This window comes from Vanessa atalanta, chromosome 20 (genome assembly GCF_905147765.1).
Source record: "Vanessa atalanta chromosome 20, ilVanAtal1.2, whole genome shotgun sequence".
Lineage (NCBI taxonomy): Eukaryota > Metazoa > Arthropoda > Insecta > Lepidoptera > Nymphalidae > Vanessa > Vanessa atalanta.
This window is the reverse complement of record NC_061890.1, coordinates 4,626,317-4,650,517: the sequence shown is the minus strand read 5'-3', so window position 1 is coordinate 4,650,517 and position 24,201 is coordinate 4,626,317. Positions and strand designations below refer to the sequence as shown.

At 32.3% G+C, this 24,201-nt stretch overlaps 3 protein-coding genes across 3 annotated transcripts; 1 reads left to right on the top strand and 2 right to left on the bottom strand.

Annotated features, from left to right (window-relative positions):
• Nucleotides 1–1,959, top strand: LOC125071712 (transmembrane emp24 domain-containing protein 2). Its single transcript, XM_047682061.1, has 4 exons — nt 1–282; nt 530–711; nt 955–1,104; nt 1,319–1,959. The coding sequence occupies exons 1-4, from the start codon at nt 141–143 to the stop codon at nt 1,466–1,468; spliced, it is 624 nt and encodes a 207-aa protein (XP_047538017.1). The 5' UTR covers nt 1–140; the 3' UTR covers nt 1,469–1,959.
• A 915-nt stretch (nt 1,960–2,874) lies between these two features.
• On the bottom strand, nt 2,875–10,829 carry LOC125071824 (gephyrin). Its single transcript, XM_047682218.1, has 10 exons — nt 10,501–10,829; nt 9,445–10,198; nt 8,429–8,583; nt 7,335–7,476; nt 6,269–6,348; nt 6,088–6,194; nt 5,844–6,003; nt 4,908–5,019; nt 4,400–4,605; nt 2,875–4,028 (listed from the first exon to the last, which is right to left on the bottom strand). Exons 2-10 carry the CDS (start codon nt 10,196–10,198, stop codon nt 3,888–3,890), a joined length of 1,857 nt encoding a protein of 618 aa, XP_047538174.1. The 5' UTR covers nt 10,501–10,829; the 3' UTR covers nt 2,875–3,887.
• An 874-nt stretch (nt 10,830–11,703) lies between these two features.
• Nucleotides 11,704–22,579, bottom strand: LOC125071728 (DNA replication ATP-dependent helicase/nuclease DNA2). The gene is made up of 23 exons (XM_047682079.1): nt 22,330–22,579; nt 21,697–22,249; nt 21,327–21,469; nt 21,035–21,171; nt 19,795–20,005; nt 19,116–19,343; nt 18,227–18,359; nt 17,755–17,911; nt 17,132–17,247; nt 16,601–16,721; nt 16,093–16,284; nt 15,612–15,712; nt 15,401–15,533; nt 15,179–15,313; nt 14,791–14,957; nt 14,546–14,651; nt 14,149–14,284; nt 13,599–13,688; nt 13,418–13,521; nt 13,166–13,349; nt 12,875–13,060; nt 12,218–12,403; nt 11,704–11,956 (listed from the first exon to the last, which is right to left on the bottom strand). Exons 1-23 carry the CDS (start codon nt 22,354–22,356, stop codon nt 11,756–11,758), a joined length of 3,747 nt encoding a protein of 1,248 aa, XP_047538035.1. The 5' UTR covers nt 22,357–22,579; the 3' UTR covers nt 11,704–11,755.
• Nucleotides 22,580–24,201: the final 1,622 nt, after the last annotated feature.

Sequence of the window (24,201 nt, the reverse complement as noted above, 5' to 3'; positions counted from 1 at the left end):
AGTCATTTGTCATTACGTGGCCTTTCAAACAGAATCCGATGTTCTGAATAAATAGTGTACCATTAAAAGATAAAACAAAGCTGTTATAGTTATAAAAAATATTAAAGAAACACATTAGTTTAGCAAAATAATTAGCTAATATGTATAGCTCTTATAAATTATTATGGCTTATGTCAACGATTTTAGCTACATTATTTTCTAATACAAATTGTTATACTATAACAGTTGATGCACACGCCGAAGAATGTTTTTTCGAAAATGTTGAAGCTGATACAAAAATGGGTAAATACTCCAGATCACTTATTATTCAAGTCTAGTTATGATAATAGTAAGTTCTGAAATGTCATTTTAAGTGGCTTTTATTTTCGTAGTATTTCTGGGTATTGCATGCCGCAAGATATCAGTGTAATATAACTCGAAAATAAAACTCAATCCCATGTTGCATAAAAACGTAATACATTCAGAATGTCGAATTTTGGCATGTTTGTTTATTTTTTGTATGTCAGGTATTTTATTTGTATTTTTACAGGATTATCATTTGAAATAGCAGAAGGTGGTTTCTTAGATATAGATGTGAAAATTACCGGTCCCGATGGCAATATTATACACAGCGGACAGAGAGAATCCTCTGGTATTTACACATTTTCAGCTGCTACTTCAGGACGTTATACTTACTGCTTCAGTAATCAAATGTCTACTATGACACCTAAGGTAATTATTTTATATTAATACATTGATTTTGATACTCATACATTAAAAAACAAATTAGTTTTTATTTCAATGTGATTTAAATTGTGATATTGACAAATGATAAATTGTATTGTGTTTTCTGTTTAATTTTCCTTATTCGCATTAATTCTCTTAAATTATATTTTGATTTCTCTTCTATATACCAGTGTTGATTCTAAACTAATACTGTTTTGATACAAATAAAAATATATTTGTCATTTTCAGGTAGTAATGTTTAACTTGGAAGTTGGAGAACCACCAAATAAAAAAGCTAACGAAAAAGACGAAGAAGTAAACCACAATAAGCTAGAAGACATGATTAAAGAGCTTGGAACAACACTGAAAACTGTTAAACATGAACAAGAATATATGCAGGTAATGTGCTAAATATTTATTTTATCATAACATAGCATCTAAGTTTTTTATTTATAATAGGTAGGCAGATATGCATTCTAATTACAAAAACTTTATGCAAACATAATGTGTAAAAGACCATTTTTTTAAATGTTACCTATAAAAAACATCAATTATACTTTTTATAAATTTTCTCATTATCAAATAAAAAATATATTTTTCATTATTATTGCAGGTGCGTGACCGTATTCATCGTGCAATCAACGAAAGTACAAATTCTCGTGTGGTTATGTGGTCCATTTTTGAAGCCTCTGTACTTCTTGTCATGACACTAGGACAAGTATACTATCTAAAAAGATTCTTTGAAGTGCAACGTGTTGTCTAACAAATGTTTGTTTCATAGTAAGTTAATAGTATATAATAAATTTTTATATTGATGACTGAAGTATGAAACAATTTCAGTGTGTAGTGTCCTGATAATTTATGTGAATACAGAACATTATTTATTATTTTTTTCATATCAATAAGATACTAAGAAATGATGAAATTAAATTTGAAGAAATGAAACAGATTTAACTTACCAGTATGTTGTGTATGCCACTGAGTTAAAATTGATGCTGGATATGTGAATTCAGTATTATAAAAACCTTGTTTTTCACGGCTTATTTACGACATTGTTTTGACTCCGATAAAAACACTCCAAATATTTCATCCCAGGCATAATCTATCATTATGATCTTTTGAATTCCATCTTTACTTTTTGCACAAAAAATAATTAGAAAAAGTTATGTCCTGTCGTATTATCATAAGTAATATTTTCATGTACATCACTGTTAATGTCTTTTGTATGTATAAATAAATCAAAACTATTTTGTGGATCTGTCTATTTTAATGCAAACATGAATTGCAACATTGGTTTAAATAGTATGAAATATGTTTAAGAATTGTCCAGTTCAACAGTTTCAAAACATTTCGATAAACATTTTTTTTTTATAAAATACTATTCACAGCGTTTATTATTGAGTGATAAATAAAATTGTTTACAAAATTTTGCTCTCTTTCAATAAATATCATAACTACAAAACTAACCTCTCAAACCAGTCAGTTAATATTTTGAAGCATTAAAAATCAATGATATACAAATCCATCTCTCAATCTGATATTTACTGCCATAATTTTAAATGACTTCTAATATTGTAGCCAAATCAAATTTAATATTAAAGTTAAATATATGGCAATTAAATTAGAATAGAACAATCTATTCCATTGATCAGTTTTTTTTTTTAAACAAGAACATAAAGTTTTTGCTTATGTAATAATCTAAATTTAAAAAGAGTGATACTGACTTGACAACTAAAATTTACTATAAAATTTATGTATTTTTTTTTAGTAGTTTTTTTAGGTAGGCATTACAAAAAACGGCTCATTTGTTAATGCAGATGTTTCTTAGTAACTAATTGAGTTATCCAGCTTGATAACATGAATTAAATGTTACTAATAAAACCAAAAACAAATTGAAATTTTTAAACATATGCTAAAATTAACAATCAATTGTAGAAAATATGGAGAATTTTGTAAATAAAATAATTATTTAATTTTATTTTTTTAATAACATAGATAAAATTTAACATGCATATAAATTATATGTGCTCTTTAAATTTTATATTTTATAATCTACATACCAAAGGCGTCAAATAAGATCTTTAATGTGTTTTATAGACAATCTATAAAAAAAAATTAATAGTAAATAACATTTTAGGATGTGTACTTATAATTTGATTTATATATTTTATTCATCAATAATATTACAATACAATAATCAAGGAACCAATTAATTAGCCTTGGTCATAATTATGATATTCTGATACTATTTATGAGGAGTTAATCAAGCATATAAATTATGACTTGTAGTTAATAAACTGACTAAAATGTATGTAAAAAAACAAAGTGACAATAACTTTTTTATTTTGATTGTTATGCAAAAAAGTCCAAAGTTTGATTTACCAATTAATGTTTTCCTTAACATTAATTAGTAAAAATTGACTACCAATTACATTTGGTGACATTTTTATGTGTATTTAACACATAAAACATTATGGAATCAAATTTCGATTTAATCAACAATAAGTGCTCGATATCTAAATGTTTTAACAATTTTCTTCAGAAACCTCTTGATATATGTCTCATGTCATTGTAAAATTGAAAAAAATACTTTTTGTTTATAATCTATCTTGCTAGATGTAGAAGATAATCTTTAGAAATTAATTTCAGTTAAATTATAAAATCTCTAACCTAACTGAAAGATTATAAACGATTGAAATTGTATAAGTTTTCGAAATACTATCGGTACGGATTACAATCCCCGAGATTTTAATCCGTACCGATAGTATTTCCAATTCAAGTGGATATAATTATTTAAAAAAAAAGTTGATTGACAGGAGATTCTAGCATGTTGAGATTAAGATATGCAGTAAAAAAGTAATGAAAGAAAGTACTACGTAATAAGGAATGACATTGAACAGGTCATTAGGTGATTTATAAAGATAATAATGAGGATTTTTTTTAAACTACGATAACAGTATGATACATTTAAATCTGCTTTATAACGCAATCGATCCGTAGATTACTAACTTAACAAAAATGAGGTAAATTCTATGATTGTATGTCTACACCAAGGAAGTTGAAGGATAAACTACTCAATTCAATGCGTTTAAAACCGTGTTCCGTATTATTTAATGAATATAAAATGAATTGATCTTCTTATATGGGAATACATATTACTGCATATGTATATATTGTATATATCAAAGTCGGGTGAGATCGATTCTGCCTGTAATCAGCGCGGAAACTGTCGTGCCAGCATCGAGCTGTTTCAAGCTGTCGGATGCGGGCGGCAGCTCCAACAGCACGCTGGCGCCGCACGCACTCAGCAACCGACTGCTACACTGTTAATCAACAATACGTTTCTTTTTACTTCATTCATCACAATATATTTAATGATGGTGAAGTTCTCAGGACATTTTATAGTAATATTCGTATAGAAAATATAATAGTATATTTTGAATACATAATTCAAATCCAATTCCGCTGTAAAAACAAGTAATTATTAAGATTATTTTTGGCAAACAGATAAGATATCATATTCTTTAGTCGTACAAATGAAAAATAATCAAATTTTTTTGGTTATATTTAATATCTTTTGAATGCACGCGTTTTTTTACTTATTAACCTTATTAACCGGTATTAGTATTCGAATTTCCGAAAGCTCATTCGGCATACGGCGGCTACGGCACGTGTTTAGGTAACGAGGAGGTACCTGGTTGCCGAGCAGCGCGGCGTGCGGCAGGTCGGGCGCGGCGGGGAAGCGCAGCACGGCGCGCGCGTACTCGGGCCGCGCGTCCAGCGGCACGTCGTGCGACAGGCGCACGGACAGGCGCGCGAAGTCGCCGCAGTGCCGCGTGCAGCCGCGCAGCGCGCGCAGCACCAGCAGCAGGCAGCACACGTACGCCGACACGGGGTTGCCTGCACACGTCACCGTCCAAACGGCTCTGGTTAAGGCGACTTACGATCTTTATTATTAGAGGACGATACGTTTTTCTTTGTATTTCGGCTAACGACAAGGCAGGCACCCCCTCACTAGATATTCAACCGCCAAAACTGTTTGGCAAGTACAAGTACTGTATGTATTGTCGTGTTCCAGTTTCTCGACCAAAGATGTCATGTCAACTCAAGGACAAACTTGTTTAGTCCTAATCCTGTGACTCAATTCGTATATATATATATAAGTGTGTGTGTGTTTTATGTTTGCAAAGATTCACACTGACCTGGTAGAGCAAATATATACTTGATCTTTCCTTCGTATTGGCAAGTGGCGAAGGTGCTCGGTTTCCCGGGCTTCATGCGCACGCGACCGAAATGTATTGTCGCGCCAAAATCCTTAAAAGTACATGAATAATATATAATATAAGAGTGCAATATATTATAACTACCGACCAGCCCTCGCTTCGCACGGGTGCAATGCTGATACTAAATATACTACAGAATGTCTTACAACATTCAGTTTTTCAGACAATAGACAATACAAACCGCTATGTGCCTACGTTTTAATATGTAATATCTTCAAAAATATTTATTTACTATTATACATATTTCAATTACATGATGTAAAAAGGCCATATTGATCTATATTAAATGCAAAATGTATTTAAGGTACTTAATTGGATAAGGATTAATGCTGTATTGCTTAAAATCGCTTCGAAAATAAGCCATTATAAAATATTAAATAATGGTTATTTTGAGTTATTCCTAACAGAGAGACATATACCATCGTGGAGTTTTTTAAAGCCCTTTTTAAGGTGTACAATACTGTACTACATTATTTTGATCTATCTCGTAGGGTTCAGCCAGCGTTGACAATGTAAGCGCAAAAATGTGTTTATTTACGATATCACTTTAGAAACCTATAAAATTATCAGCATTTCTCTACTATATTGTTCATTTATATGTGCATATAAACCTTTTTCTTGAATTAATCTATCTATTAAACAGAACCGCATCAAAATCTGTTGTGTAATTTTAAAGATCTAAGCATACATAGGGACAGACAGCGGTAAACGACTTTGTTTTATACTATGTAATAGTTTAATCTTGCTCGCGTCTTTGTTTGGTTCTAATGTTGCAAGCTACGCGGCCAATTCCTGTCTATGTCCGAGGATCAAAGTGACATGTCAAAAGTAAACTGACATTCTTGTAATACGTACATTAATTAACACCGGCTTGAGCAAGTCCCGATCACCCATTGACACTCCACCCGTACAGACGAGCACGTCCGTGCGAGGCAGAGCACGGGCTATAGCGGCAGCTAACTCCGTTGGATCATCGCGGGCGATACCGCAATCTATACAGTCGTACCCGTGCTCTCTGTGAGATGAACACAAACACATCAAAATTCACATCATAAAGTATAATTTTATATCCTGTACAATATCAAAGATTTATTCTTACTTGAGCAATGCTTTTAACATAATTCTATTGGAATCCCTTATGTGTGACGGTCGAAGTATCTTCTCCGAAGGTTCTTGCAACTCATTTCCGGTGGACATTATTGCAACCTAAAACAGAAATTTGTATTTTAAAATTAAAATTAATTAAAACACCAAGGAAGGGATCGTAACAAATCTGTAACCTTGGGAACTGCTATTACTGGAATACTCTGATAGCCAGCTCCAGCTAACATACCAATTTGTGCTGCATCAATGACATCACCTGAAAGCGCGAATAAGATTCAAAGATATTATTTTTCGAAAACATATCAAGACCATGACAAATCAAAAGAGAATTTATTCAAAAAGCGGTTTTTGTAATATACAAAAACGAGATTAAATCAAATAAAAGTTACCATCATCGGTTCTAAACGCACATATTGCCATCAGAAAAAATTCTTACTCGTCCTACTGTTCTCTTTTCTGACAGATGAATTATGTATCCTTATAAAAATCAACGAATGCCAGCTCCACCCATTTTTATCATTTAAATAATCTTGTTTCGAGTAATATGCCTGAATAGTCAATTTTTTTTAAATGATGTTTAAATATTACTTGGCAAAGCTAAGTATTTTCCTTCCCAAATGGAAAGATTAATTGTCTATGTGGACACAAAAACTTAATGAAAATTAGATATGTAAACAACTCCCATCAAAGTAAAATTATATCATTTCTAAAAACTCGACCTCATCGTTCCTGTTCATTGTTAATAGCCCAATTTCGATAATCCTCTTGACATAATATATCCTAACGCGAATTTATTAAGATAAGAAGTACTATAGTAAGTATTATAGACGGTACAAAATCATCGCTTATAGTCTATTCAAACTACAAGAGGACAATAGAGAAATAAACAATACATATTTTTTTTAATTACACATCAAATTGACGAGATATCATCGGTCGAGAGTTTGAATAATCTATGATATTCATTACGGATTTGCGAAGAAAAATGCCATTATCGGAACTTTGGAAGTAAAATTAAAGTGGATAATAGTGGAATAGTGTTGTATTATAAATAAAGATATATTGATCAAGAACTGGTAGTCGTGCACAATATAGGTGAGCTTTTAGCAAATCGCATATAATATGTAGATTTAAAGTTAGCTTATATTCATTCCTTCTTCGGTTTGAATAGGCCATAGATAAACCTGAGCTGTAGACCGTGTTATTAGGAGTATACGAGTAAGTTGTATGTCGTCATCTCACCTTTTTCAGCGAGTATAGCGCCGATGGGAATATCGAAACCAATAGCACGTACATCCTGATGAGCCTGTGGCGCTACTAGGACTTCAATTTCCAACTCTGTCTGGTTATCGCTCGATGCCTTAATTAGTTTTGTGTCTTCGACCTGTTCCAAATAGTAATCATTGTTTTTTCTATACGTATTATTTAGCATCGATATCAATTTTTGTCTATTTATATCTTATCGCCTATCGCCCGCGGGTTCCCTCGCGCTTTAGGGGTTGGTCGTCAGGTTTTGGGCATAATAAGTAACCTTTGGCCTTCCTTGGAGTTCAAGCTTCCTTCATACCAAATTTCATGAAATTCGGTTCAGTGTTTTGACCGTAAAAGAGAAACAGACCGACAGACAGATTTACTTTTGCCTTTATAATATTAGTATAAATGATACTGACCTTTCCTATAATTTTAATTGGAAAAAAAATATTCAAAAACTATAAATGTAGTCTTGTAAAATATATAAATGAAACTTGCCCGTTTTAGTCAAAATGTTTGAGTTTGCACAGGAAATCTATTAAAACAAACCGATTATATCCGATTTGCGTATATGATACCAGAGTAAAATCAAAGATTTAGGGGTTGCTAGAGATTACAAATTGAGGTATCTTCATAAAACACATTTATTTTATTAACGAAACTATGATAAAATCATAATCTATCATAGTTTCGTTAATAAAATAAAAAAGCGTCGTCAGCATCAGTAAATACTGAATTCCTTCAATAACCATCAATTTCGATCTTTTATATCTATTATCTATTGTGTGTGTTCGAGTGACCGTGACGGCAATTATTTAGGCAAGGTTGCATGAAAAATGCATGATTTTCTCAACTTAATTCATCGTCGTGTCGATAGACGTAAATCCACACCGAGTATGGCCAGCATAAGTTAACAGTGTCTCAAATACTTGAGTTGGACTCAATATTTAAGTTTCAGTATTCAGTCCCTCTTAATATGATACAATCTGCTTTTTAGCTATGTCATTTGGTCTACAAATGGCTTTTAACAAGCCAATAATAGCCACTAACTGTTTTAGTATGTCTTATATATAACAGGTTTTTACCTGTACAACACAATCAGCCCCAAGCGGTAAGGGAGCTCCAGTGTTAACCCTAGCACATTCACCGGGACCGAGGCGTGTAAAATTATTCTCGCCTGCTGAGATAGCTGCTCGGACTTTACGAACACCAGCTCCATCCAAACTAAGGCATGCATAACCTGTCAAGAATAAGAGAATAATAATCTTTAAACTAACAATTAATTTCACTATGGAATTAATTTAAAAAAAGATTTGTACAATTAAATCTTACAAGATATTATTAACTTTATGCTTATGTTTGACTTAAGCATAATGCTTAAGTCAAACATCTGATACAAATAATTAAATGTTATCATATATTTGTTCCATTTCCTGTTGACCTAGCTAGACCTTCGTGTAATATTGCTAAAACCAAAACTCCACTGACATGATAGTGGCTGGTTCATTTTTTATGTTAACAAAAACATGTTGTTAGCATATTTTTTTTTAAGATATAGGAAAGCGGATGGACAAATGGGTTTTACCTCATGGTAAGCCACCATGCCACCACCAAGCTATGGCGGTCACCACTACAAGTAGATATTGGAACTGTAAAAAATGTTGACTATTCCTTAAAGCGCCAATGCACCACCAACCTTGAGAGCTATGATGTTATGTCACTTGAGCCTGTATTTACACTAGCTCACTTTTCCTTCAAGCCAGAATGCATAAATACTAAGTATCACTGTTTAGTAGTATGATGCTGTGGTGGTACCTGCTCAGACGCCTAAAGCCATACCATTGTATGTACAGTAGCTATTTTTTTTTCATTAAGTCCTCAATATAAATATTTGTGATATATAAATTTTATTATGCAATATAACAGTAAATTAGCTAAGAAATGATAAGCAATTTTGATAAACTTTAGTAAGCATATTTTTTTTGTGTAAAAGGGTCATTGATAAAGGTTGTGTGTACTACTTATTAAAATCTCAATGTCAATCTAAGATTTTGATTTAGAAAAACTTATTTTATTAGCACATATATATGAAAATAATTACCATCCTTAACAGATGCTGGAAATGGAGGCATAGGTTCTTTAGCTATAATTTCTTGTGCCACAACTTTACCCACAGCATTTTCAATAGGAATATTTTCAATACACTCTTCCCATTGCATCATTACAGCATCAACTATATTAAACGCCTCTGACATTTCCAGCATTGGATATGGTGACTCACGGGGTCTTAGAGCCACTTTGGATATATCCACTTTACTATTCATTTTATGTGGACAAAGATGATCAATTTGCATCTTGTCATGAATAGATCTTACTTCAACCAATTCATTGTTTATTAACGAAATGGCATGTGACAAAACTCCTTTAACAACATGGATGCACTCAGTTACTGCTTTTTCACTACCTGGGAAGTTAATTATGAGTGTTCTATCTTTTATACCAGCTACAGCCCGGGACAACATTGCCATTGGTGTCTTTTTCAAACTTTCAATTGTCATTGCTGTCGTGATTGCTGGAACTTCTTTTTGAATAACAGCTCTCGTTGCTTCTGGTGTAACATCTCTAGGACTTAAACCGGTACCTCCAGTAGTGAGGATAAGATCAATATTTGAATTACAGAAATATTTAAGTTCGCGTTCAATAATTTCTTTTTCATCTGGCACTATAATTGTATGGACATTAGCTTCTGGATACTTTTCTGTTATGAAATCAAACAGTGCTGGGCCTGATTTATCTTTTGAGTTGTCTTTAAAACAACTATCACTGACAGTGATAATAGCAATAGCCTTCACCATCTATAATAAAACATCTTTACTGTGAATAAATATATGTGATACAAAAAATAATATTGAGAAGAATAACAGTCATAATATGGATAAGGATTTAAAATAAATAGCTTTACTATAATTATATTTTCACCTTTTTTTAATACAGTGTAACAATACAAGCATTTAATAAGCAAGATTGGATTTTTTTTGAAGTATTAACCAACAATTAAATATATGTTTTGATTTTAAAAACTGTACTACAATGACAATTTTATTATTTTTTTACAATTTAACTGAGCAAATGAAATATGTACTTGTTTTAAACTTACCTTTGTTTATAATGTTGACTTATTAAAGAGTAGATATTTTTACACAGTATTTAATTTTCATGATAAGATTTAATATTATAACTAACTTTACTGATGTACGTTATCGAAAGTGTTATCTAACTTATAAAAATACGAAGCGTGTAATTACTTAAACAATGATTATATTTATAAATAGATCTTTTAAATAATTTGGCACACAGTTCTTTCACTGTATATACTCCTAATTATTCTTATGTTCAAAACCAAAAGACAGCTCTAGAATCTAATGGATATATATTTAAAGAAGTTGTATTAGGATAAAATGTATCTATAAAAAGTATATAATCAGTATGTTTTATTAAACAAAATAAAGCCGAAGCTTATCACGTGTATAGCGTATGCTGTAAGTAATGTGTAAATAAGATATTTTGACAAATGACAACAATGATCAAGAGTATTTAACTACGTCATAAAATGATTATAAATGATAATTGTCATTTTTCATAGTCAATATATATGAATACTAGGGGGCACACTAATGATTATCGTCAAAATTAAAAATATACAAAATAGCATGACCATGTGAAATGCAAATTGGTTGCAAGAATATCATCATCCTCCGTTGAATCGCAGTTTCAATTTCCTGAGCAAAAATTAACCAGCCCTATTTTAAGTGGAGGCAAGATAAACATCAATAACGACGACAGACGAACGATAATTAAACTACCAATAAGTCGCGCAACAATAATTTTTGCCTGCTTTTATAAATGCATAGACGCATCAATCTTACAAAACATAGCCATTTATGCTGGCAATCAGCTGATTTCATAATAGGGTATTCTACTATGTTTGAAAAAGTACTTCAAAATGTTGATTTTACTAATAAAAAGCCACAACCAAATATATTTCGGCAAAATTAACACGCTTTCTTGCCATAAAAAAATATTAAATTTTAAACCGTTTTTTTATTCCCGCAAAAACGCTGTCATTTTGATGACGTCAGATTGTTAAAAACAACAGTCGTGTATGTACGACTGCCATTTACTATATATACAATAACAATGAACATGGCACAGATATTAAGCGAAGAACCCGTGGCTTTACGTGCTCTTACTAAAACAAGAAAAACCTTTAAAAAAAAATACAAAAATATCTTCATCTTATTTATTTACATTTTTTTTTAAAATTATCCACTATTGTAATCAAAATTTAAATACTTTCGAGAACATAATTTAAATTTAAAATTAATTGTATTATATTTATAAAGATTATTACATTATACAATCACATTCTTATATTTCTTCATTAACGTCGATAATGTTTCTTGATCTATAGAGATTGTTGTGCATGCTTCAATTAAGCGTAGGACTGTTGGATACCGTCGCAAGGCGCGCAAATCTCCTATAACAATGAGTTTGTGCTTGGCGCGTGTCACACTTACTGCTAAACGTCTTTGGTCATTTAGAACTTCGCCTTCCTGTCACAAAAATAAGAGAGTATTTATTTTGTATGAATTAAGTTTAGTCTTTTATTTGAAACTAAAATCATAATGAAGTAAAATACTACCATTACTCAAGAAATTGGTCGATATGTTTATAATTTTGTCAGTGTTGCTCTTGATGTAAATAAGCTAGTTATTTTTGTTGTACCAAATAGATATTATATTGAATAGTTTTTTTTTAAGAAGATGATTTATTTAAACGGATTTTGAGGAATTTATACAAACTTAATAACATACTTTGACTGCTTTGCCATCCTGTATGTTACGTTTTGTGCAAGAGTATATAATGACGTCTTTGTCTTTCCCCTGGAACTGGTCCACGGTGCTAACTTCGACATCCTGACTTTTAAGGCATCTTCGTAAGAGTGCCACTTGATCTCGAAATGGAGCTATGATACCAATATCTGCTGTGGACACATTGCCCTGTATAAAGAATTTTTAATTGCTTTGTAAAAGTTTATAAACAAGAATTTCTAACGTGTAATATATCAAATAAAATGTAGCATGCAATTGTAAGCATATTGTAACCAGTACGAAAATGTTAGCAAAACTTGAATTCAAACTGTAGTGTGGAATAAGTTTATATGCGATTAAAGTGCGTCGTTTCTATTGTTAGTACACTAGCAAACGCACACAAAGTAACAAATGAAGTTAATAAAAGCAGGCTATAATTAATGATATTCAAATTTAACGATGCTTTATCAAGTATTCTATATAAACACGAGCTGCTTGTCCCAACTTCGTATAAGTAAAATTTATACAAATTTAGTTCTCCTTTCTTAATACGTTATAAAATAAACGTATGTTCCAAATTTCAATAGTTTTAGATAATCGTTGATAGTTGGTTAGGACAAATGCTTTTTATAAGTATCGTTTGATTTAGCAATATTTTACCTCTTTTAAAGTTTCTATTAAAGTCATAACGACACATGCTTCCTCAACATTGGTTAAAGTTTTGTCATTGTTTGACTTGTCAGCAGCTCCCAGCTCTAAGTTTAGAAATATAGCAACATCCTCAAACTCTGCACTGCAAGTTTTAACCAGCCAAGGAGATTCTATTGAGCACCGAGACATTATTTTCTGAAAGTTTAATCATTATTTGTCTTACTGTTGTTATAACAATATCTTTTTTATGAAATGTATAATGTTACTTGGTTTATATTGTTTTTTTATAAGTTACGGTACCTGCAAGTCTATCTTCAATTTCGCCTGCGCCACATTTTGGTTCGCACACTTTAAACTGTCATTGTAAGCCACTTTGTTAGCCACATCGGCTAGCGGCTGGTTCATGCGGTATTGAAGCCGAAGTGTGCTAGTTGCTTTTTCTTGCATTAGTCTGTGGAATAAGCTTTCCTCCATACCCAAACGCCTAAAAAAGTTACACAATTAATAAAAAGTTTTTATATGAAATTATATATCAAACGGCGCTTAGTATACCTGGCAGTTCTGCTTTTAACAACGGGAGGTAACTGTTCAGGGTCGCCGACGAGCACGAAGCGTTTAGCGGCGAATAGAGGTCGTAAAACGGTACATTGTAAAACCTGCAATAAAATAAGTACATAGTTCTTATATATCAGTTATGAATATATGCGAAAAAAAAATATGTTTATTATTTCACCTGTGTTGCCTCATCAACTATGCAAACGTCAAAAGTAGTTTTTGCGAGCATCGGATGCGCGGCTCCCAGGCATGTCACGCCTACCACGTCCTACAATTAGTATTTTCTTCTTAACATATTATGAAAAATAAATAGTAACAAATAAATAAATTAATTAAGAGTAAATATTAAGAAGTATCTTTACACAATTTATAAATAGTAATGTATTTTGGCTGGATGTTGTTATTCAATAACGCACATATGGCTGGATGGCATATCGATCGATATCATGAAATAGGATATTTATAAACAAGTAGCAATTACATGTAGCAATGTAGCAATTAAAATACAAATCAACGCTGAGCGACGTATTGTTACGAACTAAACCATACCATATGAATAAAAAACCTTGATAATTTCTAAGTTGCTCGCTTAGAAGAAATACAACAATTTTTACGTAAACAATTTAAATTACAAAAAAATTGTCTCTAATCGAATTTTCGCACATTTGAAGCAATGATTAGAGATAAAAGTGAATCGTTACAGTGGCGTATCAGGTAGTGGGCAGTACCATGGAGTCGTAGAGCTGCGCGCGCAGCTGCGTGCTGCCGGCCGCCCGCAGCAGCGCGTGCTCGCAGCGCGCGCGCACGCCGCCCGACACGCGCCGCGCCGCGCCCAGGCGCATCACCCGCAGCGACTCGGGCAGTCTGCGGACACAAGGACACACGGACATACATTTTTGTATAATATTCCAAACAATTACTGACTCGGAGAGATTGTACCTCGACTTGCCTGTATAACAACATTTCACACTAAAATTTATTCGTTGATTTTTGTTATAGGCAAAGAGGCAGACAAAAAAATTAAAAATATGTGTTCGAACTATTCTTTATTTTTCTCTCGCAATTAATACATAATAACAGGTCCGAATAGTCATTATTACCTGTTTAATACATGTCATTTATTACCTGTTTAATACGGTGTCGACGGCGGAGTGTGTATGAGCGGTAACAAGTACACGTTGTTTTAGCGCTACCAACATTTGAATCAGCACGCTTATTGTTTGTGTTTTACCTGAAAACACAAATATCATTTAAAAATTTAAATTGAATAAAACATGATTATTACAGTAGTAACAGGTAATCTACGCTTAGAGATTGTGTGTCTGTGTGCGTCGCAGAGCTCAGTGCATGGAGGCGGCGCACACACTCACCGGTGCCGGGTAAGCCCCGCAGCAGCGCGTAGTGGTCGGCGGCGAGCGCTCGCAGTACCGCGCGTTGCTGCTCGATGTTCAGCGAACGCATCAACTTGGAGCCGAGTCGTCCCACCTCCCGAGGTAGCTTTGGAGCGAACTCTGGTATTTCTTTATCGATTATTAATCTAAAGACAATATGCAAACTTTTTAATAACACCATTAAATATATACACTCATATACATATTTCAATCAATTCGAACTACTCTAAAAAAAAGCTTCTCCGTTTGTTTATATTTATAAACAAACACCAGAAATACAAAAATCTTAACTATCAATCAACAATACAATGCCGATGAATTGTTATATATTTAATTAGGTTAAATAATAAGAGAAACTATACTTTACCTTCTGAGCCGCAAAGCCCGCTCGCCATCCTCCATTAGTACGCCTAAGTTTGTGAGATTCTGAACGGTTGTCGCGTATGACTCGTATGTGTCAACATGGAATAGAGTATGTTTATTTAAACGCTGACTAAGATCTCTATAACAAAAAGAAAAAGTAAATGTTTTATTAAATTTAAATAAAAGTGTAAGAGAATAAAAAAAGTCATTTAAATGTATATATTACCGTTCCAAAAGTATATGTAATTCAGTATTATTTGATACAGTAACAACTCCCGCAGCAATCCAGGGCCTATTCTCTATGCTTACTATTGAAAATTCGCCTTCTTGAGGTCCCTTTGCAGTTTTATCATTATTTACTGAAATGTACATAGAATATATTTAAACATATAATATACGAAATAATATATAATATATATTTTTATAAAGAAACGTACCCTTGTTAGCAGATTCTCTAGTAAAAACATGCAAGAATTTATCACTGGAATTGGATACGTCTTTTAGCTTTAAATTCGCAGCGCACACTCCGCGTTTTGTTCTGGAAACAGTCATATAATATATAATAATATATTTATTGTTTGGGTTTTTCAGTTTATAACATTAACTAAATGATATAAAATCTATGAAATTACAATTCTTTGATATATTTTGTGACAATCAGAGGACTATCCACAGAAGTACCATCAGCAAAAGCATACCCAAAGGGAATCGGTAACTGCTGCTACTGGTACGTGGAGACTGCAGTTTCTTTGTACGGTAGCTAGATGTAAACAACAGCTAAATCATTTTTTTCAACTACCCTAACATCTACAAAATCATGGTTTACCTAAGTCGTAATTTAGTTTCATAAATAATGTCGAGAGGATAATGATGACTGTGAGTTTGGAATGGTTCGTATTAATTTAACGTATAGATCACCGTTTGTCCACACTGTCCGTCCATAACGCGTGCAAAGGCGAGGCTGACATCTGGCCTCTCTCCTCCAGCCGCAACAGGCTGGTCCAGTGTAGGAAGTACTTTATGTGCGCTGGAGAGAGGTGACCGAGTGCGTCTTCTTTTAGCTTAGTCAATGGATGGGATTCCGATACTTGTGGACCGTTCTCTGTGTGCCTGTACCAATATAAAGTAATTAAATATATCACCGAGGATTCTGAGATATATCGCAGAGCGAAGTTTTTTCTTAGTAATAATTCGTAATAAAAAAATATCTTTAAATTTAAACTTTAATTAAGTATTTTTGAAATTCAAGAATACAAATAAAAATCGGCTATAAGTATTCATATACGATACGGTGAAAAAAAAGTATTTAAAATATTTGTGCATTTTTATAAAATACCTACTGTGTGATGTACTTATAAAATAGTGGTCGTTACACTACATATGCCAAAAATGAGACTACTGAGTGATATTTGAGATGAGAGCTTACCACAAGTGTAAAGAGCATAGCGTTAGATAGGGACACTTGGCACACGCGGCGTGATGATGCACTGGCTCGGGTAAGCTCTGCTGTAAGAGCCGAGAAGCATCTTCTATGTCCACTAACTTTTCTATTACAATAAATTATAATAATTGAAAAAAAAAAAAAATATAAAGTAATTGCACTTTCTTGTGAGATGATAATAGTCAAATTTGTGTTTCAGTTTTTTCCGATAGTCACTAAAAATTAATCTAGATAGTGTCAATATTTATTAAGAACATGTGATTTGATGCGATGTGATGCGTGTACGATGAAAATATTCTATTACTTTGCAAGATATAAAACATCAAAAAAATAACAAAACAAGCGTGCATAGTTTTATCACGAGCAATACCTGACAACTTCAAACAAGATCAATTCACAAGGGTAAAAATAACAAATAATATTACACGAGCTTTATGTACACAGACACATAAGGCTCGTGTTATATTATTTTGTGCGTACAGAGTATTCATAATAATTTCAGTAAAACGAGACTACCTGTGTCAACGTCACGCGGTCGGACCGCGAGGTGCTGCACGAGTTCGTTGCGTAGCATTATAAGGTCGCGTCTCTCTGGGTATCCACAACTGACCTCCTTTAAATCTGTGCGCTCTCTGAAATATCAATCTATTCATTATTATCTTTGCTATTCGTTTTTATGTGTCTGTTTGAGCAGTGTAACGCACCAATCCTCTCAATAGAAGAGTATTTTGTCTGCTTTAATAATCCTCTTTATATGGATGTTTTAATAATACATATAGATAATATTATGACAAAGTCAATAAATAAATACAATTTTTGACGCAATTTTTGTAAATAAATTTAAAAAAAGTTGCGTGTACTTATGTGCGCAAGTGAGAAGTTCTACTTCTTTGGCATAGTTTAAAATAGTTTTTAATTGCATGCCAATAAATAATTTCAATAATAATAAAACATAAGTCATAATCTACTAGCACCTAGAAATCAATTAAGCAGTTTAGCGAACAACTTCATCATGTAGTTCTTATGTAAATAAAAAATCATTCTCATCATCTCTGAAATGAGCATGCCCCCAAATTCAATGGACAAGTTTTAAAAGTCGAACTATATTATATTAATACATAAGTTATTTATATACTCGCTTCAAATAAAGCAGCAATCCCTTCTGTACAGCGGTTGTGGGATCCTCTTGTCTTTGCAGGCTTAGCATCATTCCGTACAAGAAGAGTTGTCCGCGATGTTCCGCAGACATTGAAGCGCGACCACTTTTTAACTCGAGGGGTACGATCGCGGAAATATCTTTAAAGAACAAAATATTTATATACATTATATAACATACAAACTTCCTCGTCGGTTGAGTGATTTGTACGAGGCCGCTAATCCTTAGCTTTTGGGTTCAAGCCCTGAGACACAAATGAAAAAAAAAATCGTTATTTCCTTAAACATATAATTTATTTTTATTATTGTAGAACAATCTTCACAGATTCCTATAATTCTAAAGGATAACTGGTAGAGAATGCCTTTAGACATTAAGTTTCCATATTGTTCTATCTAACTAAACCATTTAGTTGATCAATAAAGTTTATTAAACAATAATTCAATAAAAATACTTACTTCCACGCTCGTGTATGGTCACTTGTAGCGTTGCATCAATCTTTCCTTTCAAACCTAATTTAGGACAACAGAGGTTTTCCTCTATGTCCAGAACTTTATCTATTTTACCATTCCATTTACCTTTTTCGTTAGTCTGTAAAACATAAAAAAAATCAATCCTCTGAAGTATCTCATAGAGACATTATGTAGTCCAATTGAAACTCATTGATTAGTATTCGCAAATAAGACAAATTGTATTTCCAACCAATCTCGAAGCAATTTTTTTTTATATTAACTACATATGTGTATATAAAATATATTACAGTTATTTCACTAATTTATTGTGATTCGTATGTCATTTTGTTTTCAATTGAAAATAAAACCCATAAAAAATATATACGGAATAAATTACATTATCATCAAAACAAGCATCACAATGCTTTATATCAATTGACTATAGTAGCTGTGCTTATACCCGTAAACGCTGTTACACGCACACAAGCTTAAGAAGTGACAGATACTGAGAAGCGGCAATCGGAATAAGCGCTCTTAATAATCTATACTATCTATATTTTTATACTAATATTATAAAGGTGAAAGTAACTCTGTCTGTCAGTCTGTCGCTCTTTCGCTGAAAAACTAATGAACCGAATTTGACGATATTTGGCATGAAGCTAACTTGAACTGGCTATATAGAACGCGAGCGAAGCTGCGGGCGACAACCAGTTAATAATAAATTTAAGTAAGTTTGAAAGAAACTTAGTTAATTTTTATTAATACTCAAATGATAATTCTCAGTAATGTGTATAATGGGATTTAATGCCCATTGTAAAATGCTCTTGAGGACAAATATAATGAATCATTCTGACTACGGAAATATTTTTTTATAAGAGAGTCTTTCAAAACCGACCTTATTGGAACTCTTCCCAGGCATGTACATTGTCATAAAGTCAGCCAGAGGTCCGATATACACTTGCATGTTTGTCCGAGCCTCAGTCTCCGTTATCCCTGCTTCATATAATAACTGAACCGATTCTTTGATTATATTATCAGTTTCAATACCTAAAGCTGCTGTAGTTTTTATGTTTTGTGTAAGAGCTTTTTGTACCAGTTCGTGAATAAGAATACCGATAGTCATCTGAAATATACAAAATACACATTAATAATTATTGAAATATATTACTTAAATAATGAACAGCATCATTCGTCATTGTTCATGAGCACAGCGATGGACTTACGCTAGAGGCACTCAAGGCTAGAGCCCAGAGCGGCAAAAATAGGAGGATGAAAAAAAAACTTCACTTCTTCCAAATATGAATATAATACATTTTCTGCTATGAATGAGTCAATTTATTTATTTAAAAAATATTATCGAAACTTTATCTATGTAAAATTTCGATAATAGGGCGGCATTTATTATTTCGATATATTTTGGGCGACGCTGATGTTGAATCCGGCTCTGCATTAGCACATATTATTTGGCCTACAATCCTTGTTTTTATATTCCGTATAGTCGAGATTCAGATAGATTAGTATACATATAGAACACCTCAGATAATAATAATAAAATAAATTCATATCTTCCTCACCGCGGTATTCGCTGAATCTATTCCTCGCCACCGTTCCTGTAATATTGCTTTCCTCTTACAGAATACACCGGCTACGACACTTGTACTGGATACAAGGTGATCAGGTCGTAACACCAATAAACCTGATGCGTTATTAACACTGTATTGGCCTGTTGAGTTGCGACACGCAAGCACGCTTATAATCTCTCCCGGTTGTAAAGGTGTATTTAACCTAAAATTTAATAAAACTAATAAATTTACAAAAGATAAACTTTACAAAAATATTAATGGTAAAAAACTCAAAACGTATTTTCATTAACTGTCAGAGTATATTTGTTAAAACATGATGTGAAGATATCTTGGCAGGCTCTCTAAAATGTATTGTAATCAATGTTGTAGAACTCTATCAAGTTTTCAAGAAGAAATGTTATTTATATTGATGGCTACTATAGTAGTAAAGCTGTAGTATTTGCTAATGTTAATATTCCAAGATCATGATACATATATGTAGTGAGAACAGCTAGAGGACGTAAGTTTTAACGAAATTGACGACATTTAATGAAATGTGAATCTTATGTAAATCCTATTAACGCCAATAATTTTGAAGAGTTTGTTAGCCAACGAGAATATAAGTTTGTAAGAGAAAAATTATGAAGCCTAAAGATTGTAATATTTCAAATGATAAGCTTAACAGATAAACCTACATTCCCCAGATCTTCCCATAGAGCCAAACAATGTCAGAATATGGGATGCTCAGACTACATTTAAATAATTGTTAAATCTTTGAAATAAAGTTGAAATGTGTTACAATTTTCATGATTATTATATTTAATAATTCAATTAAATGGGGAAGGCTTACTTATTTTAACTCCTTTGATAGGTTCAATTTATACTGTATGGGTGTTCCCTATGCACTCAGGAATAACGAATATATAGCTTTCTATAATTTTTAGTTTCTAATCATTAGCTCCGGAGATTGCCCCTATATAGTACATACAAACAAAGATACCTCTTTATAAAATTAGTACAAATTTATGGTATTTGGGTTTTTATTTTGTTATGTATTATATATGTATTGTATTATCTTGTAAATATTATTTTAAATGATTAATATATTATTCTTAAAAAGGGGGAAGATGTTGTAGGTGAGTTTACCAGACTGATAAAAAGAATAAAGTCAAAAATCAATAACAAGATATTGTAATATATTATTTTACTTTTTTCTTAACATACATAAAATCAAAGTGAAGTGGGTACTTACCAAATTCCCTCAACAAAACAGGTGCCTTTATTTTCCTTATCATTTTTAAGCTTTAGTTCTAATTTACTAGGATGATGATGAACTGATAGAATTTCACATCTCTGCATTACACTTAAATCTAGGTCCTCTTTACTTTCCTGTAAACATTTTTTAAATATTTTAAAAACAAACTTATGTTAGCTATTTTTTTTTATATACTTAACATTTTTTAAGAAATTGATAATATTAATGGTATTTAAATATATGTAAGTAAAATTTCATGTTCTTAATTAAATCAAAAGTTAAAAATTACCTCAAGGCCTTCAAAATTCCACTCATCATCGAAAATATCATCAACATGATTTGGACTTAGTTCTAAGACTTCAGTAACATTTGACCCTAATTTTGACAATGATTTTTCTAATTTTAATGGTGATCTCACAGTATTTATTTTTCCTGGAATATAACCACACACAAAATTAATATACACCAAGAGTTACGCAATAATACTAACCAACAAATAAAGGAAAATAATTATTTTAAAGAATTAAACTGTTTTTCTTAGTGTAATGAATGTATGTATAATGTATTTAGTATATAAGAAGAATATTATTCCTATATACCCTCTGTATGAACTGTTTGACCCCTTTGTCAGACAGTAAGAAATATATAGAATAAAATACCTTTAGGACCTTTCTTCGGTGATTTATTATTTGCTTGTATATTTTCAACATGATTATTTATTAAAATATCATCTATGTCATATTCCTGATTTTCCTTTTCAATATTAATTAGTTCCTTAGCATTTTTACTGGTACCACTAAATTTTTCCTTAGCATGATCTGATATGCTATTGGGAGATAATGATGACAAAGGAGATTTATTATCATTACTATTATTTTCAAAATCATGATTTACAATTTCTTTTGGAGAAAGCCTTAGATTTGTACTTAGGTTATCATTGTTGCCTAGATATAATGTTTTCTGCTCCAATGATGAATTACTGTTGTCTATTTTAAATTTTTTAGAAGCCCTTTCTTCATGATCATTTTGGTTTTGTTTACACAAAAATAATGATTGTTCGTCTATGGATGAAGTAACTTTTCTCTTTATTGACTTCGAATTAGATGTAGCTTTGACCAAAAGTGGCTTCTCTGGAGACTTACATTGGTTATTCGGAGCACTTTTAAAAAAGTTTGTTATTGCTATTTGATTTTTTGAAGAACTGCTTTGTGACTGAAACATGAATTAAATTTTATAAAAACATTATTAATTATGTATATGTATATAATAGTTGCATAATAAATAAGTCTTACCTTTTTTAAGCTTAGTGGTTTGGGCATTTTTTATCCGTAAACTATTAGTTTCAACCACATCAAACAATTTAAGCAAGAAGCTTTAATTTTGTAACTTCAAACAAACTTGTCACATCACATCTTACGTAAATACGTAAATATAATATCTTAGCTTGTTAATAACGTACTGCATAAAAATAACAATTTAATAAATTAATTATAATTCGCGTGATGGAATTTGTTAGTTATATTTTGGCGGCATTTTAAAGCCTATTTTTACTGTTGATGTTGACAATTGACTTTTTGTCATTGTTGACATATTGTATACGAAATGACGTTAGAAATAAGTGTAGCCCTCCTTAATATGGTGTTAGCTGATAGTATTGTCAATTGGTGACTACTGATTGTTATTCCAATTCAGATACATTTATCCCAAACTTTATCAATTATATTATATATATTATATTCTTATAATATTTACATGGATTATAGACAGACCAATTCGATTGGTTACTGTTGGTTTGGACTGGGTACTGTATTGAATACTATTTTTACCTTTCATTCTCCTCTATTTTTTTCATCTAATCGTTTACATCCCTCATCTCACACTCCATTCATGTCTTCTTAGGATGTCCTCTTCCCCTCCATCCCTTTAAGCTCCAACCCACTCCGAAACTCTAGACCATTTCCAGCTGCTAACACGATGTCTTCGGCACAGCATGCACCAGGGTGACCCCCTTTAAATGTCCGACGTCAGAGCGTCCAATATCATTAAAAAGAGGCAAGGAATGAGAACCCTTGGAACAAGCCTACAGCCACATCAAGGTCTAGCAGTGGTGCCAACTGTGGACAACTGCTAGATACCGACTTTTGTACTACAACGGCATTGGTCGGATGAACTTTACATATTTTTCAGGCATGCCTATCATTCAGAGGGCCCACCACAAAACCAAATCAAATCTATGAAGAAGATTTTTATGCACATTTAGGTATTTTCCACACATTTTTTTAATAACAAAAATCGGATCGTTTCTCTCTCTATCAAGCTTCGTTCCTCAACTTTCTCCGAATGTTTTCATACTATGTGGCATTAATTTTTTCCCCTATAGTTATTGCACTTCGGCACATTGCCTTTGTTTTTAAAGATGGGTACCAGGTAACTGGTGCACTATTCATTCAATAACTTATTGATAATTAAAGCTAATCACTTCCATCATTACTCTTTTAACAACTAACATGCTTCTTTTGGTATTCCATCTGGGCTTACTGATTTTTCATCTGATTTTCCATATATTATTCCTTTCACATCATTCGTAGTAACTCTTTTCTTTATCTCTTTTTCATACATTCACTCTTACATTCTCAAATACTCTATCAAGCACGCCAATCATTTTCATCTTCTTCATTCATTAATGATTTTTCATTCATCAACCTTTCAAAATGCTTTCTCCAGAATTATACTTTTTAATTCCTGATTCCCCTTCCTTCACAAGTCTATACGGACTGGCTCTCGATGTCACGGCCTAACTGTGACTTCAATTCCATCGCACACAAAGAAATCGAACTCTTTCTTTTGTCGCACCGTTTAATATGGAATTATCTACCAGTACACGTATCCCTCCTCTGCGTGAAGAGACATCTTGCGGGCCGTCTTTACGTTTGATCCTTGACTTCACTACCACGGAGGCGGAGTAGAGTCATATGCCTATAGTGTTTGTTTTACTTTGACATGGTTCTATTCTTAAGTACCGATAACGCGCTGATTATAACTCAATTTTATTAACACGTAGATTTGACATTTGTACATCTTTAGTCTGTTGTCAATAAAAATGGAAGGTATTTTGAGGATGCAACATGACATATAATATTTAAAAGTAAATGAATGTCATTTAT